This window comes from Cebidichthys violaceus, unplaced genomic scaffold (genome assembly GCF_023349555.1).
Source record: "Cebidichthys violaceus isolate CVI_PGR_0920_01 unplaced genomic scaffold, fCebVio1.0.p SCAF_29, whole genome shotgun sequence".
In the NCBI taxonomy this organism is placed as follows: domain Eukaryota; kingdom Metazoa; phylum Chordata; class Actinopteri; order Perciformes; family Stichaeidae; genus Cebidichthys; species Cebidichthys violaceus.
This window is the reverse complement of record NW_027176472.1, coordinates 2,950,598-2,966,542: the sequence shown is the minus strand read 5'-3', so window position 1 is coordinate 2,966,542 and position 15,945 is coordinate 2,950,598. Positions and strand designations below refer to the sequence as shown.

Genomic DNA, 15,945 nt, shown 5'->3' with positions numbered 1-15,945 from the left:
CAGATCAGAATAATGATGCAGAGAGAAACTAACCGGAGGGCAACAGTGACCACGTTTCCATGCACACTGTTATTCAGAATATGACAGTATTCTGAATTTGATACGGGTTATGTAAGCAGCATATGCAGTTTGGATATTATGAATTATTCAGCCCAGTCGCCAGGAGGACAGCTTGTCATTGTACGTTTCTTTTACAAACCACGGATACGTTGAATGTGGACGTTTTTTGCTTTTTGTGACGTAGAGTATTGAGCGATCGTTATTGAAAGTTACGTGGTGTAATAAAATCGATACGAAAAAAATAAAAGTCCACGAAGTGCAGGTGGGGGGGGGATGGTGGACAAACAAATACAGGACTTTAACTCAGGAGACCGACATTCTTGTCCAGTTTGAAACCCAAAGTAAACGATGTCTTTACGCTCTCGTATGTTGTCTTTACGCTTTTTGTTGTTTTTACGCTTTTTGTTGTTTTTACACTTTTTGTTGTCTTTACTCTTTTTGTTGTCTTTACACTTTTTGTTGTCTTTACACTTTTTGTTGTCTTTACTCTTTTTGTTGTCTTTACTCTTTTTGTTGTTTTTACACTTTTTGTTGTTTTTACACTTTTTGTTGTCTTTACTCTTTTTGTTGTCTTTACTCTTTTTGTTGTTTTTACACTTTTTGTTGTCTTTACGCTCTTGTATGTTGTTTTACGAAACGTTGCGTAAAGACGGTTGTTATTTACTTACGCTAATTATGTTTTGGACGTTATTCTTTTAACACCAACCATAATGGGGTTTTTTTCTACCCTTCATAAACTAGTTTTGTTGCCTAAACCTAAGCAATCATCTTCACAACGATAAACACCTTTTTATTGTGTTTTACGTTAATAGTGAGTAATAGCCCCGCCCTAAATCATCCCCTGCTTTATGGTCTGTGTGACTCTGAATGGACCATAATGTACTAAATGAACATCATGCTGTATTGAAGAAGGCTTGAAACTAGAGATTGAGAATTTCAGTGAAAAACACCAAATAAAGGTTTAGATTGGGTTCATTGACGTTCTACAGATATCTGGTGTTCGATGGGAAAATGCAAGACAAGAACACGACTGCAGTCAGCAAGTCTGTTTTTTTTTTCCATGAGCACTGAGAGGCTACATTTCCCCTTTCTGCCTCACTTGACTCCCCTCCTCTTCCTCCTCTTCCACTTTGCCTCTCTCCATCCGTCCATCAGAGAGAGTTAGTCATTCAGCCTGTCACAGCGTAGTCGCTTAGAGGGTTAAATACAGCAGCTCTGTGGGCAGGAGGACACACACACACACACACACACACACACACACACACACACACACTTTAATAAGTACTGAGGTCCTCTAACTCAACCACACACATGACCTTAACTAACCGTCAGCGAGCTGTTCTTGCTGTGTGTTCAAACTGCTGCACGGATGCTTGAAATATCTTTTCGATATTTTAAGCATCCGTTTCATTTCTTAATCAAAATGTAACCGTGACGAAGTGCACAAAAAGATGCTAAACGACTACAAACAACCCAAAATGAAAACAATGATGAAAATGATCACTAAAAGATGGTATAACTGAAAAAAGACCCCAGTTGGCCGCAAGAAGGTGCACGACGTCTAAAAACAGATGTAAAACAACCACAAAAGAGATACTCGATGACTTAAAACGACTAAAAATAGATGAAAAAGAGAAACAAAACCACCACAGAAAAATGCAAAACAACCACGAAAAGACACAGTGTGACTCAGAGCAGACTCTGACCCTGGGCCTATTTTTAGGCCTCTGCTCGAAAATTGCATAGCCATACTAAAATGAGCATAGTTTTGCAACTGCAAGGGCTATTTTAATAGTGCTGGTGTTATAATAAAGGTAACACTTGTGCGATTTGTTCGGATATGTAATTATCAGTATATATGTTACTGGTTAAGAGTAAATTAAGATGGCAAACAGCACAAATTGAAAATTTAAATTTTCGCCTAAAAAAATGTGATAATGCGGATTGTGATGATGGCTTTGTTTTGTAAGTAACTCGGCGACGCTGTGTCGTAGCGGAATATGATGAATATGGCTGTGATCGGCAGATTGCTAGCGATCTTTCGAGCTAACGGGTGTTAGCATTGAATGAATTTTCAAAACGTTATTGACATAAATGTGGCGAGTGGGTCTGCCTAGTGGGCGCTATATGGATTTTGATATTTGATAATATATATATATAGCTTTGTCTGAGTTGTGTTTGGAGTTTGTACAAACAGCTGAGATGACGCAGGAGCTGCAGTTTGAGCAGGTATGCTACATCATTATATTCGTTACTGATGAGTGCACTTGTTTGGCATTATGAGTGGGTGTATTTTTGGATGAATGCGTGTGCCCCCGCCGGTGGGGGCTCTCGGGTCCAAAGTTTGTGTGTCTTGTAGATAAGACAGCAGAAAGCCGTAAAGCACACAGAACACTGAGGCTAAATGAACTCTCACACCACGCTCTTTGTGTTTCTCACATTGCTACCTCGGTCTCCCTGAAGCTGAGCTTCAGTATCAGACTTCTGGTGATGTCTCTGCAGGAACCCGTTCAGGTGACATTTCCTCACACTTCATGTGTGACAGACGATGAGAATGAGGTCGTGTTTTCACCGGAAACTCTTGACGAGATAATCAACAACTCTGCTCGAAAAAATTACAAACGACCCTAAAAGACTACAAAGATGCCTACGAGATGACTAAACGACGACCAGAAAAGAGACAGAAAAAGATTAGAATCAGATGCAAAACCACTACCAAGAGATGCAAAAACAAAACAGACAACAAAAAAAGTATGTAAAACCACTACAGACGACCCAAATTACTATAAACAACGAAAAAAAACACAATGAGAAACAAAATTTCGATATATATATACATATACACAGAATAAGACATAAAGAGCAGAGACCCTGGGCATGTAAGTGTGGTGTGTGTGTGTGTGTGTGTGTGTGTGTGTGTTAGTCATTGAGTCAAGCTGAGCAGCTTAATGACATCCTATAGTTCACAGTTAGAGATTTAACAACAACCCTCTCCCTCTCTCCAGTAAACCTTTGCTAAATTACAAGGGCAGCAGGGAATCGACCCAGAAATAGCCTCTCTGGTTCCGTCCTCTTCCTCTTCTCAGCTTTAAGCTGATTTTTTTTTTTTTTACCCAGCATCCTTCACATAAAGCCGCTCAGAGGGGGGAGACGGCGTCCTATGAAAACCTCGTAGAGAGTTAAAGCCGAAGCTTGTTTTCTCACTGTTTCGTTTAGCTTCTGTGTTTCTAAATGAACATTTCCAGTAAATCATATTTGTTTAACTGGAAATCACAAATGAGTTTGAGAAGGCTGTTCAATCACTCCAACATCCAGCACAGCTCTGTTTCCCAACCTTTTTATACCTCAAACCAAAACACGACCGATGGAAACCTGCAATTGAGCTTCACTTTCTACGAGAGTTTTAAGTTCCACTAGGTAGAGATGATAAAGGAATTGATGCACTAAAAGTAGATGATTAACGACTACAAACAACCCAAAAATGACTTTAAAGATGCAAAACGATCACAGACGACCCAAAATGACTACAGAGAGATGCAAAAACAACAGAAACACCACAAGGAGGAGCTAAATGTATCTAATTATATTTATAATTATTGTGTTTACCTGTAGCTTGAATTGATTTTATTTTTTTTGTACATTAACTGTTGTCATGGTAACAAACCGACCAGAGATACGAGTCGTGATCCCCTGCTGCTCGTGACTCACTTTATGATTCAACGAGGTCGAAACAGCGGCGACAAGGTCTCAAAGTGTCATCGTAGCCACCACACACACACACACACACACACACACACACACACACACACACACACACACACACACAAACCAGATCTGCACCGGAGCTCATTGGTCGGGTGACTCGTATGAAAGGAATGTTTTGTGGTGCAGAGAGGGAAAAGTAAAGATTATAAGAGATGGAGAGCAGCAGCAGCAGCAGGGAGGCAGAGAGAAGATCTGGGCCAGACGAGGATGAAAGAGAGAGAGACTGATGTCAGTGTTTGCAACTCGATGCAGATTCTGTAATCTTTCAGCCACCGGTAGCGAACGAAAGTTTCAGCTCTGGGTCGGCAACCTCCGGTTCTGCCGAGTGAAGCCAAAGTTGTTTGCTTCTTTCCCAAACCCCGAGGGTCCGTGTGTGTGTTTTTATTGAGTTAAACATCTCAACAACTGTTGGACTGGTTGTGATGAAATGTGGCTGGAAAACCTTCACGTTCACCTCAGGATGCATTGAAATGACTTTAGTCATCCTCTCACTTTTCATCTGAAACAAAAAAAAAAAGAAGTACCGCCACTGTTGTGTCAAAGCTAGAACGTTTATTTAGAATACATAAAAAACGCTGCAGTGCGTAATCATCTCCTCCTCCTCCTCCTCCTCCTCCTCCTCCTCCTCTCCCCCCCGCAGCTGATTGGCTCGATCATCGGTCGCCAGGGCACCAAGATAAACGAGATCCGGCAGGTGTCGGGGGCTCAGATCAAGATCGGCAGTCAGATCGACAGCACCAGCGACCGGCACGTCACCATCACCGGCACGCCGATCGCCATCAACCTGGCCCAGTACCTGATCACCTCGTGGTAAGCATCCCAAAAACACACACAGCCGCTCCTTCACTAACTTCAGCTCCTCGTCCTCCTCAGTAGCTGTTTTTTAATGAACAGGCTGATGAGAGACGGTCGTTGAGATCACAGATGAAAAGAAACCGTCAACTCCCCCCCCCTCATTACGTTCAATCATTTCACGCGGTTAATAACTGAAACACTGGATTACTTCAAAGCCGCAGAACCTTTCAGAGCGCCGGAGTCTGTTACTGCTTCAGTGCAGTTCTTCATGTTGAGTCAGTAGTTTGATGAGCGCTGTTGTTGCTTTTCACTGAGTTATTAATACGCCGCAGAACCAAAATCGTCTTAATGGCAGTTCATACGGAGAGCTACAATGTGGTATTTTGTTATAAATTAAAAATAATATACAGTGGAAACGTTTCTTCGATGGAAAGAAAAAGAATCTGCAACAATGTTGATGATTTTTCATGTTAAAAACCGCTTTTTATTTTGATATTTTGTCATTTTTCGTGATTATTCTTTCGTAACTTTTTGCCGAACGTGTTTTGGATCAAAATTAATTTTGGTTAATGTCAGAGCAGCTTTTGCAAATTTTTGATGTACAACCTGTCAAGAGTGAAGTCGGATGTGTCGGCTTTAATTCTTTTCATAAGCGGGTCTGATGTTCCCGCAGAACAGAACCGTCTGTCGAACAGAACCGTCTTTTACCGTTAAGTGCGGTTGAATGGCGGCAGAGAGAATTTAAACTTTTACTTTCGTTAATCTCGTGGAGCGACGTCTCTCTGCTGCAGGTTGTGCTTCTTGTTTTACATCCGCAGCAGGATGCGTCGCATGAGAACAACGTCTAATCCGAGCTCTGGATATGACGGACGCAGACCGCCATGAATATGCAAATTCGTGATTGGACTCTGGATGAAATTGATATTTCACCTAGCACTCTGCCTGACAGCCGGGAGGATATCGGGGGGGGGGGGGGGGGCCCTCATTCAGTCTGAAATGTCGGGTCACAGAAGGTGAGACCGACGCTGAAGCATCAACCACAGATTCTCTCTTTTCCAGTTCTTCTTTTTTTTTGTCAGTCGACAGACAGATACGACTTCCTGTCAGAGTTCATCCCAACCGGCTGACCTCAGAACAGCGGCGACGTGAACACTAGAAGCTGAGTGAAACGAGTCTTTAGACGGTCGACATGTCCTCGATTGGTAGAAAAGAAGCGCTTTAAGGGGCTTTACATGAGTATTCATGCTTCTACTTCTGATCTAGCAATCATTTCAGAGATTCTAATCATTTCCAAACCTTTTTGAATTCAATGTTTTTGAAGATTTCGGTATTTAAGCAATAAACTGACATCACTGACACGATGAGTGGATCTCCAGCACCGTGAATGAAATGATTAACCTCCTTTTAAATATAAATACCGTTGACCGTTTTATTCACGTAAGAAAAGAAGAGACATCTGCCAGCTCTTGATTGGTTGTTCCTCGTCACATGACGCCCGGTGAGCGCCGCGGCACTATTTTATCTCTGGAATGAAGGCGCTGAGGAACGGCCCGTTGTGGGTTCATCTGGACCGTGTTTCCTAGTTTAGTTGCGGAGGGATCATTTAAATACTTTGTCTTGGTGGTTCTACGCAACCAACCAAATACTGAAGGAGAGCTAGATTGTGTAAATGTGTTCGATGACCTTTGATTGAGTGCAAGAAGATACAGAAAATACAGCATCTAAATGTATCAGTTTGTGGGTGAGGTACAGAATGAACCTTTTTTGTTTCTGTTTATTGCTGTTTAGCTTGAGATGGAGCTTCTCTCGTCTTCAGAAAAGGTTTTTTTGTTTCATCCGTCTCTCCCTCCAGCGTCGGTCTTGCTATCTCTAAACGCAGGTGTCTGAACATGAATGTCACCTGGTGAGGTGCGTTCATACAGAAGGAGACATCCGCTGTGCTATTATACTGCCGCTTCAAGCAATATCCTAAAAATGTAACGCGTTGGCGTCGTTCCGTTCTACAAACCACGAATGTGTTTAATGTCGACGTATTTGCACAAAGTACAAACAGCGTCGTGCAGAAGAAGTGATGTTTCTGATTAAAAAATGCATCTTTTCTACGGGTCAAAGAAACGCTCGACGTTCAACCAGGAGACGTCTGGTCGTGTTCCACGTAGAAACCAGACGTTGAGGCTGGTTTGTTTCTAGCCGACTGGGCTGCCTTTGCTTCGCCAAAGGACCGATCAGAATCGAGATGCAAGAATCAAACGTCCACATAATGTGTTTGTGGTTCGCTTTAACTTTTCCAAAGTCTTCAAACTTTTCTTTTCTTACTTTTCGTTTCTTTCTCGACCGATGCTACACACTTCCACCAGGTTTCCACGTGTTTCCTTAATCCTCCTGATGATCCTCTTCAAAATGAAGTGAAGAAACTTTTTCATTGACTTTGTATCTGATACGGAATATTTAACAAAATGGTGTTTTAGAGAGTTACAGCTCCTCCCCCTTTATTGGTCTCTACAGAAGACTTTAAGACTTACTCTTAGTCATTTTATTTATGTTGTTATTTAGTTGAGTTATTACTTTCCTTATTTGCATGTGACCTTTTTTTTTGGATATTTTTTTATTCGTTTTTTTTGCATTGTAATGAACTATTTCTTAAGTTTAATTTATTTGATTGATTAAGTTAGAAACTGTTGGAGACTCGTCTATTCATATTGTTTAATGTTCCTTTTTATGTGATATTAGATAAAAGAAGGAAAGAAAGGAGTCTCTGCTACACTTTTGGCTAGCAGCATTTAACAACAAGATCAAACAAAATGTCGTCGTTAGCATTAGCATCCTCTGTTTCAGACTCATTGGAGCTTGTTGTTAATTTTGGTTACTGTCATTGATGTTCAATCTGCTTAGAATATGAAAACGACCGTGTTCCACAGAGAACATTGAGAAATGAAAGTTAGCTCACAGATGCTAACCTTGACGTTGGAGCTGGACTTTAAAGAGTTTTTGTGTTTATGCTTCTTCTTCTTCCTGTTTTTTGAATCATCTCTGACAAAGCTTCCATCCTAATGAATCTACACTGGTTTTGTTTCCTCCTCCCTAAGCCCCCTCCCAAGCCATCACCCCAACTTATACAGCACACCCCCCATCCGTACGGCGAACTCCCCTACAATAATCTGTTGCAACCTCCAGCAAAACACACCTGTCTTATGATTTGAGTTTTGTCAAATTCCATTTATTTCATTTTTTTTTTTGACTCTCCAAAATATCCTGTTTGGTTTTTTTTATTTATTTTTTGTTTAGGTTTTGTTTTTTACTCGTCTTTTTTTTAACATGTCTTTTATTTAACCCCTCTAACCCTTCTCCATCCAAAAACCCCTCCCCCTTACCCCTCTCCTCCCCCTCCCTCCACCCTCCTTCCCTTCCCTCCACCTCCTTCCCTCCCTCCCTCCCTCCCTTTCCCCCCCATCCCTCCCCTCCTCCAGTTTAGAGACCGCCAAATCCACCGCCCAGTCCTCCTCCATGCCGTCTCCCGTTGACCTGACCATGAGCTTCACCCAGCCCGCCCCTCCCGCCTCCTCGTCCTCCTCCTCCCCCCTGGCAGCGATGGGCGCCGCGATGCCCCACGCTCAAATGCTGGGCGGCCCCTACGCCCTCCCCCTCTCCAGCCTCCTGGGAATGAAATCATTCCCTTACCTGGCACTCTCCACCCCTCCCACCTCAGCAGCGGCGGCGGCGGCGGCTGCCATGTTGCCGGGTTCCATGCAGACGGCGGCGGGCGTCCCGGTTCAGGCTCACGCGGCGGCGGCGGCGGCCCTGGCGTCCTACACGGCCAAGATCTCATCCTCGGCCAACGGGATGAAGAAGCCGGAGAGACAGAAGTTTGCGCCGTACTAATGAAGGAGGAGTTTGCATCACTGAGGTAGCTTCTGGGAACGAGGCTGGTTCTTTTAGATGGAAGGGCACTTTTTATTTTCCTTCTTCTACACTCTGTACTTGTTACTCTCTCACTTCTCCCTCTGCCTCTTCGTCTCTTATTTCTTCTTGACAGCTCAACAAAGTGGGATAATTGGAACGTGTTTGATTTCAGATGTGACTTCATGACATGTGCAGCAACCAACGAGGTTTTTTTTCGTTGGTTATAGTCGTGACCGTCATGGGTTGGCCGTGGTCAGCCCGGCTTGGCTTGGCCCAGATCCCACAAAGAGAAACCTTGAGAAAGAGCGACTGAAATGCTGGTTGTAATTTCATAGTGCTGCTCAGTCACAAACTGCAGAGAGAAGTAGTCACTTCCTCTGCAAAACTCATACAAACTGCCATATTTAACTCCAAACCTGCTGCCACACTTTAACCGATTTGAAAGCAGCCAGACACCAGATTGCAAAGGCTCATGGGTAATCAGAAATGCAATGAGCGAAAGGTTGTCACAATTTCACGCTGCTATCCGTCTAAGCTCCACATGGGGAAAATAAATTAAAGAACAAATGGAAGATAAAGAAATGATACTCTCCATCCTGCTTTCGTGACCTTTTTCTACGAGACACAAACAACACGTATGTGTCAGCGGTTTTTCTTCTTCGAGTGGATAAAAACAAAGTTTCGTAAGCGCTTCGAAAATATCCTCAGAGTCGGGTCACTCATGATCCTGCCAGTACTGATTATTTGGCAGCATTTGTGGGATGTTTGTGACTTTGTGTGCAAAAGTAGACAATCCTGTACAGAGAACGATGGGTGGCTCCATCAGGCTACTGTGATGCTTTATTTTTGGGCGTTTTTGGTTTTATGCTTATGCGCCAAAGCTGCATGTTTCATGTGCAGATGTTCACTGGTTTAATAAAACCGCTCAGGGTCGCTGACTCCTCTCTACCCCCCCCCCCCCCCCCCCTCTTTGTAGATAAGTGGTCTTCAACACAGCCATAGCTCAGAAAGTCAACTCCCGCGTCACAAACTGCATCAGCTAATGCCTCCTTTGCGTTACAGAAGATTTCGGGAAAAATGTTTTTAACCAACCGATGTGTGTCTTCATGTCTCTCTGTGCACTTTGTAGGTTCTATATGTGGACTGGTTAGCTTAATTGAGAATATGAACGAGAACTACAGAACCGAGTGTTCAGTCTGCTCCTGACACCAACAAAGAAACAAACGGAAAAAAAGCGTTTATTCCTCTGTTTTAAACCACCACATCAAAATCAACAGGCAAAATGTATATACCCTACCTTTTATCAACCACATTCCAATGAAAGCCATAAGCAGAAAATATCAATATCACCACGTTAAACTGTTTGCCCGAGCTAATGGCATTACAGAAACGGCGACTGTCGGAGCAATAGATGGTAGAGATTGGCCACTTTGAAGAAAGACTCAAAGGCTTTTGACTTTACTGATCTCTCCCGGGGCCTCTTGACGTACCCAGAAAACCTCTAAAGAGAGGCGTCCAGGAGGATCCTGAGGAGTTTTCTCCAGATGTCTGAGCTCGTCACGTCTCCAATAGGCTCTGAACCCAGACACCCTACGTTTGTATCTCCGTTCTCATTCTTTTGGTCACCACCATGAAGCTCACGACCAGAGGAGACGGTCAGAAATGTAGACGGACTGGTAAATCTAGAGATCTCAGCTCCCTCTTCGCCACGTTGCCAGTCTACACGTTGGAGACAATTGACTTTGTCCAATCGTAAACGTACAAACTGAACCCAGATGCTCTTCAGAAATCGAACACAGACTAAATTGTAGCGTGTCCTCTCTGGATGAGGACAGTCTCGTATTAAATGACACCACAAAGTGCACTCAGAGACATGAAACAGCATCGGAGTTGTATTCAGCAGAATATCCAAACTGTCCCAGCAGGTCTGAGTGTCGCATCGTCCTTTTTCCAATAATCCCACTTTGTCGATTTCGTTGTGAGTTTTAATTCTCGTGCCCGTTACAGAGTGACTGTTCCCGGGTTTTTCGGTGGGTGTTCGTAGCTACTGTATGATGATACTGATGTTAAAGGTTATTTGGGCCACAAAGCCTGTTAAAGCCATAGAGACTATTGAGCGTTTCCCGTCCTTTCCTGTCTCCTGCTCTCCTTTTTGTCCCCTTACTCCTTATTCTATTGTATACTCTCATATTTATTGACTAATATGAAATATTCCCTCAGAGAGTTTATATCACTGGTCACTAACACTGAGCTGAACAACTCGGCTTTTGTATACAATGATGTCTACTTGTATATGACGACTTCCTTTCTGCTTCCTGTCTGTTCTTTTCTTTATTTTTAGTATTTGTTGTATAGAGTTTTTTAAAACATACAACAGAATTTAAAAAAAAAAAAAAAAAACGTTAACAGTCTGTAACTGTTTTTGTTCACAATTCTCATTTGAAATGTGTTGTTTAAATTATTTTTTAATTTATTAAGAGGAGTATTACATTTAGAGTTTTAGAAAACAAAAGATCTTTTTTGTTTCCCAACATGGCTGCAGGTAAATACTTTTTTTTTTTCCTAGTTGTTTTTGTTTTGGGAAAAAAAAGAATAACCATCACTGTACCATTAATGCTAATAACCAGATGTTTTTGTTCGATAGAAGAGTAGTGTTTTCACTCGTGAGCTCAAACTGGACATTTTACCGCAAACTCACTTTCTAACTGAGGACGTGTGTTTGTGAATGTTTTGACGCTGCTTCTCAACTTTCAGCATCCACAGAACTAGAATAAAGTAGAACTACCACGTCACGCACGATGTACAGAGAACAAGAACGTAGATTATTTCTATCTAATCGTAAACCGATTTAAACGTCCAACAACGCCGCGTTGTGTTGCTTTGGCCGACAATTTACTGAAAACACATTTTATTTAGATTTAATTTATAAAGAGAAATAACTTCAACATGTGAGTTTTGAAAGCCAGACACGTCACTAATGTTGTAAATCGATCATCATTCTGATCAATAACGCTGTCAGGTCAGCTCTTGTATATCAGGGACCACACTGTGATACCAGGCAGCCCAAACACACTTTAAGGGACAATCCATCACTCGCTCATGATGTAATGCACGGACTCAACATGTTGTGGTGTTTCAGTACACTAATACATCAAAACCACCTGAGTATAGATGTAAAACTGATTCATGTTAAAACATTGTTCGATCAATGAGGCATTTAGTGATCCATGACAAAATGCAACTAAATGATCAGAATCAGTAACAAAGTCAAGGACAAATTTGAGGTACTTGTACTTTACTTGAATATTTCCATTTTATGCTACTTCATTATTCTAGTCTGCTGCATGTTGTACTTTTCACTTTTCCGATTTTACATTTCAAAATATCAGACGAGTTTATAAAATACGATGCGCTGTTGAAGATGTATCACAAAGTCTGTGTTGTTAGAGGCAAAGACACATTCGTCACACGTTTCATTCGAATAACTGTTAATTATACAATATTTAAAACAAGTCGTTCACTTCATACGACCACGCCAGTCACTCGTTCCTCTTCTAACGGAAGGTTCGTAGTTTTAAACAGGTGGTTTAAACGATGTTAAATAGTTACAGTTTGGTCAAGTTTAGGTAACAAAACCACTAAAGATCAAGGTTTGGGTAAAAATAAGTGTGTTTTTTACGTAACTTAAGTTACTTACATGTACATTTAGTAGAAATAAGTGAAATAAGTTACTTTTTGGTTTCACACAAGACCAGAACAGCGGCCTCCTGGGTGAAAGTCCTGTGTTTGTTTAACCCACCAATATATCCCCCCCCCCCAACTTTAAACATCTTTTTTTTTACTCCCGTCATAATTACGACAACCACTAGAGTTAAATGTAAAGATGGGTCGTGAAAAACTGCTCGTACAAACAACCATTAATCATCTGATACCTAAAGTACATTTTACTGACAATACTTTCTAGACTTTCACTTGAAACTGAGTTTTGTACATTGTTGTACAGGTACTATCACAGTGCATCACTATTTTTCAAGACTTTAGTGTTAAACTTTAGAAGAATGTCGATCCTTCTCGTCCCTCCTGCTGTGTCACGGCGATCGACGGATTACCACATTGTGGGTTTATTCTACTTATTGTAGTTCTGTGGCAGAGTCCCTCCTCTGTGCGTGAAAGTGTACGAGCAACGTTCTTCGATTTTAATTCTATTTTAATTTATTTTTTTATTCCAACTAAACTGATGCTCAGCTCGGTTTTCTGTCCTTGCCAGAGTGTCAGAGACTAATGCTGCATGTTTGCTTGGCCTTACTAACACACACACACACACACACACACACACACACACGTAAATACACACAAAGATGACCTTGACCATTAGATTAGTTTAACGCACACTTACAGATACAACCAACTGACTTGTACACAAACAGAAACACACGCACACACACACACACACACACACACACACACACACAGGCCTCGGTCATTGCACTGACAGCGTGAAGTAACAGCAATACTAAACAGAGCCGGATGAGTAGCGGCACATTGGCTGGCAAACATACGAGTGCGTGTGTGTGTTCAACTTTAACAAATACATTCATATTTAACTCGATGGGTCGTCGACGCATAGAGTTCTCTGCTCCTTTTCTTTTGTGGTTGTTTTTAAAAAAGAAATAATGCTAATGTGGTATATTAAACAAGCTCACTTATTTTTATAAAGTCAGATAACCTTGTTGATGAACTGAACTGTGGACACCGTGTTTTCGTCACGTCACTCATCCGTCCTCTTCACGCTCTCCACTCGTTTTTGTCTCTTCTCCATTTCTCTCTCTCTCTTTCTCTCTCTCTCTCTCGTTTTTCGTGTTCGTCGTCCATTTTGCATGAGTCCGACTTGAATTAATGTCTATGCAACAAAAAGAAAAGAATAAAAAAAAAAAAAAAAACGTCTCTGGTGTGGTTCAGCTCATGGATCCGTGTGCGCCGTCACATGGAGGCTGTGCTGGTGCTTGTGAAGTGCAGCTGAAATGAAAAGGGCTACGGTGGACTACGGGTCTGGCTCGCAATGCATCCGCCCTGATGATCAATTCATCGTTACTTTTACAAATAGATACTTCCAAGTCCAATACGTATATTCACCTGAATGACACAGCTGTCAACAACTTGCATAATCCAATTTAAGCTGCACTACATTAATAATAATTGAATAACTCAGATTAGAACTCAAATACAAAAAGGTTCTGTTCAACTTTAAAGGTGAGCACTGGTTTGTTCCCACCAGTCTTGTTTAGTCCAGTTGAACTGAACCCTGTAGCGTTAGCCTACTTGGTGCTGGTCCGTTTGGACGCCGGATTTAAACTCTGGCCGGTCTCGGTACCGCGGTCGAACACCATTCGAACCAATCACAGGAAGCGTACCGTTTATGTGTCATTTCATTGGTTAGGAAAAAATTTGTCTTTTCCTGTTTTGGTGACCGGGGAACTAGTAGCCTATCGGTGCGTTTGCCACCATTGAATCTGATGAATAAACTGTTAACCAGACAACAAATGAGACCTTAATTAGCTAGCTAGCGCACCCAGTGGTCCCTCCGCCTCATTCCCCCCCGCTGGGCCACCGCTTCACAGGAAGGAGAGCCGTCGGTAGCTCGATAGTCCCTCAGCAGCAGGGAGGGTTGGACGTCTGGACCCAGCCCGCTGTTCGGCTCTTTTTTTCTGTAAACAGTGTAGCATGAAAGCGTGGTGGAATTAACCAGATAGCTAGCTAACTAGCTAGCTAGCTAGCTAGCTAGCTAACTAGCCAGCTGCTAAATGAGTAAAATTTAACAACTTTGCTTCATCCACAGCGTAGGAAAGGACATCAAACGCGTCGAGGCAACCAATGAGTCGTGCAGGGAGCCTATTGTATGATCTGCTGCCGACGTTTACTGTAAATTAATCTTTAATATTGAAGGAAAACACGACTGTATCCCAACGTTTTCTCATCCACTGACAATATGTGATAATCAACCTTTAACTCGTTTTATTTGCATGGATAGAAATCAAGAGTTGCAGTGTCCTATATAGACATTTCTTTAAAAAAAAAACACTGACTTTTATCAGTAGAAGTATTGGGTTGTCGGCATTTTCACAACACAAAAGTGTCAGAATCGAGCTTCAAAATCCTACAGCAGCTGCAATTGACCGATAATTTCAAAACTAAAATGAATAGCGACATTAAAAAGCACTCTGCGACTTTGTGACACTGGACTGTAAAGTGGATTTTAGCAGAAACAAATTCTAACCTTGTTAAATTTAAACTAGTTATTGAGGGAAAAATTCAATCAACCTCTGGTCTCATTTTTAATGAACACATTTGATTTCTGTGTCTACAAATGCAGAGCTCTAAATTCTGATTATTTACAACAAATTCGTGATGAAGAGTACAAACGCAGAGCGCACCGAACATACGTCGTCTTCAGTCTTTGAGCCTCGGAGGCGACGGCGAGTCAGGGTAAATGTGTTGCAAGAATCAGACCCTCGGGACGGTGGCTGGAGATTTCAGCAACATTATACAAGACTTTATGAAACACAAAGAAGGAATTCACTGTAAAAGGATGCTCTCATCAACGAGTTGTACTACAAATACACATGTAGCTTGAACAGCGAACAAGATAAACGCACGTTCACTCTGAACCAACTGCTGAACAAAAATGACTCCGGTTATTGCACTTGACAAATCCATAATGACGATCTCCACCGAGTGTGAAGTACTACCATCTTTCTGTTTCCATTTCTACTTCCCTCTAGCTCTTTGTGTATCAGCCTGATGTGTTTGTGATTCTCTGTTTTCTTTCCATTCATGCCATGTTCTACTAAATAAAACCCACACTGAAAATACGCAGTTGGCTTGATTTGTGCTCTATCTCTGCGGTTAGTTTCAGAGCAGACGTGTACGACGAAATGTCAGCAATGCCCACACACACACACACACACACACACACAATTTACCAATAAAAACTGTGTTTATCTGCCTCGGCACGCTGGAGACACCTAACTTTAATTATAGTTCCAAATACCTGCAGAGCTCGTTTTCTTTACCGTGATTATACGAGATGTCTGCAGCGGCATCCAACATCGGCGAAAACAACATTCCAACGCGTTCTCATAATTAGTTACCGAGACGCACAAAATTACACCTCAGCTCTGTTCTTGAGTTGTTTCTATTGACACGCTTTAATTGGTTTTCTCAAAGCGACATCGTGGGTTGCGGAGAACGGGGCTTTTCAAGTCAATCGGCAAGCAACGCTGATAAATTACACACATCTCAGTGTTCGAGAGTCTGCTGATTGATTTTCACACAGTAATGAATGGACTAATGAGTGCTTTGGAATAGTAGCGTTGAACACGCTAGTGTGCTGTGATAAGAGGTTACTACGTCCGTCGCTATCAATCA

General features: G+C 42.0%; 1 protein-coding gene across 5 annotated transcripts in view; it reads left to right on the top strand.

Moving 5' to 3' along the window:
* pcbp4 (poly(rC) binding protein 4) overlaps nucleotides 1-15,389 on the top strand; it is a 102,140-nt gene extending 86,751 nt beyond the window's left edge. For 3 of the 5 annotated variants that reach the window (XM_068722058.1, XM_068722057.1, XM_068722061.1), the window contains 3 exons: nucleotides 4,466-4,635; nucleotides 7,707-7,753; nucleotides 8,093-15,389. In XM_068722058.1, coding sequence (XP_068578159.1) covers nucleotides 4,466-4,635; nucleotides 7,707-7,753; nucleotides 8,093-8,499 — 624 coding nt within the window. In that variant the 3' untranslated portion in view covers nucleotides 8,500-15,389. Of the gene's footprint in view, nucleotides 1-4,465; nucleotides 4,636-7,706; nucleotides 8,022-8,087 lie in introns of those variants that run through there. The other 2 variants (XM_068722059.1, XM_068722060.1) reach the window with 2 other exon arrangements.
* The last annotated feature ends 556 nt before the right edge of the window (nucleotides 15,390-15,945 follow it).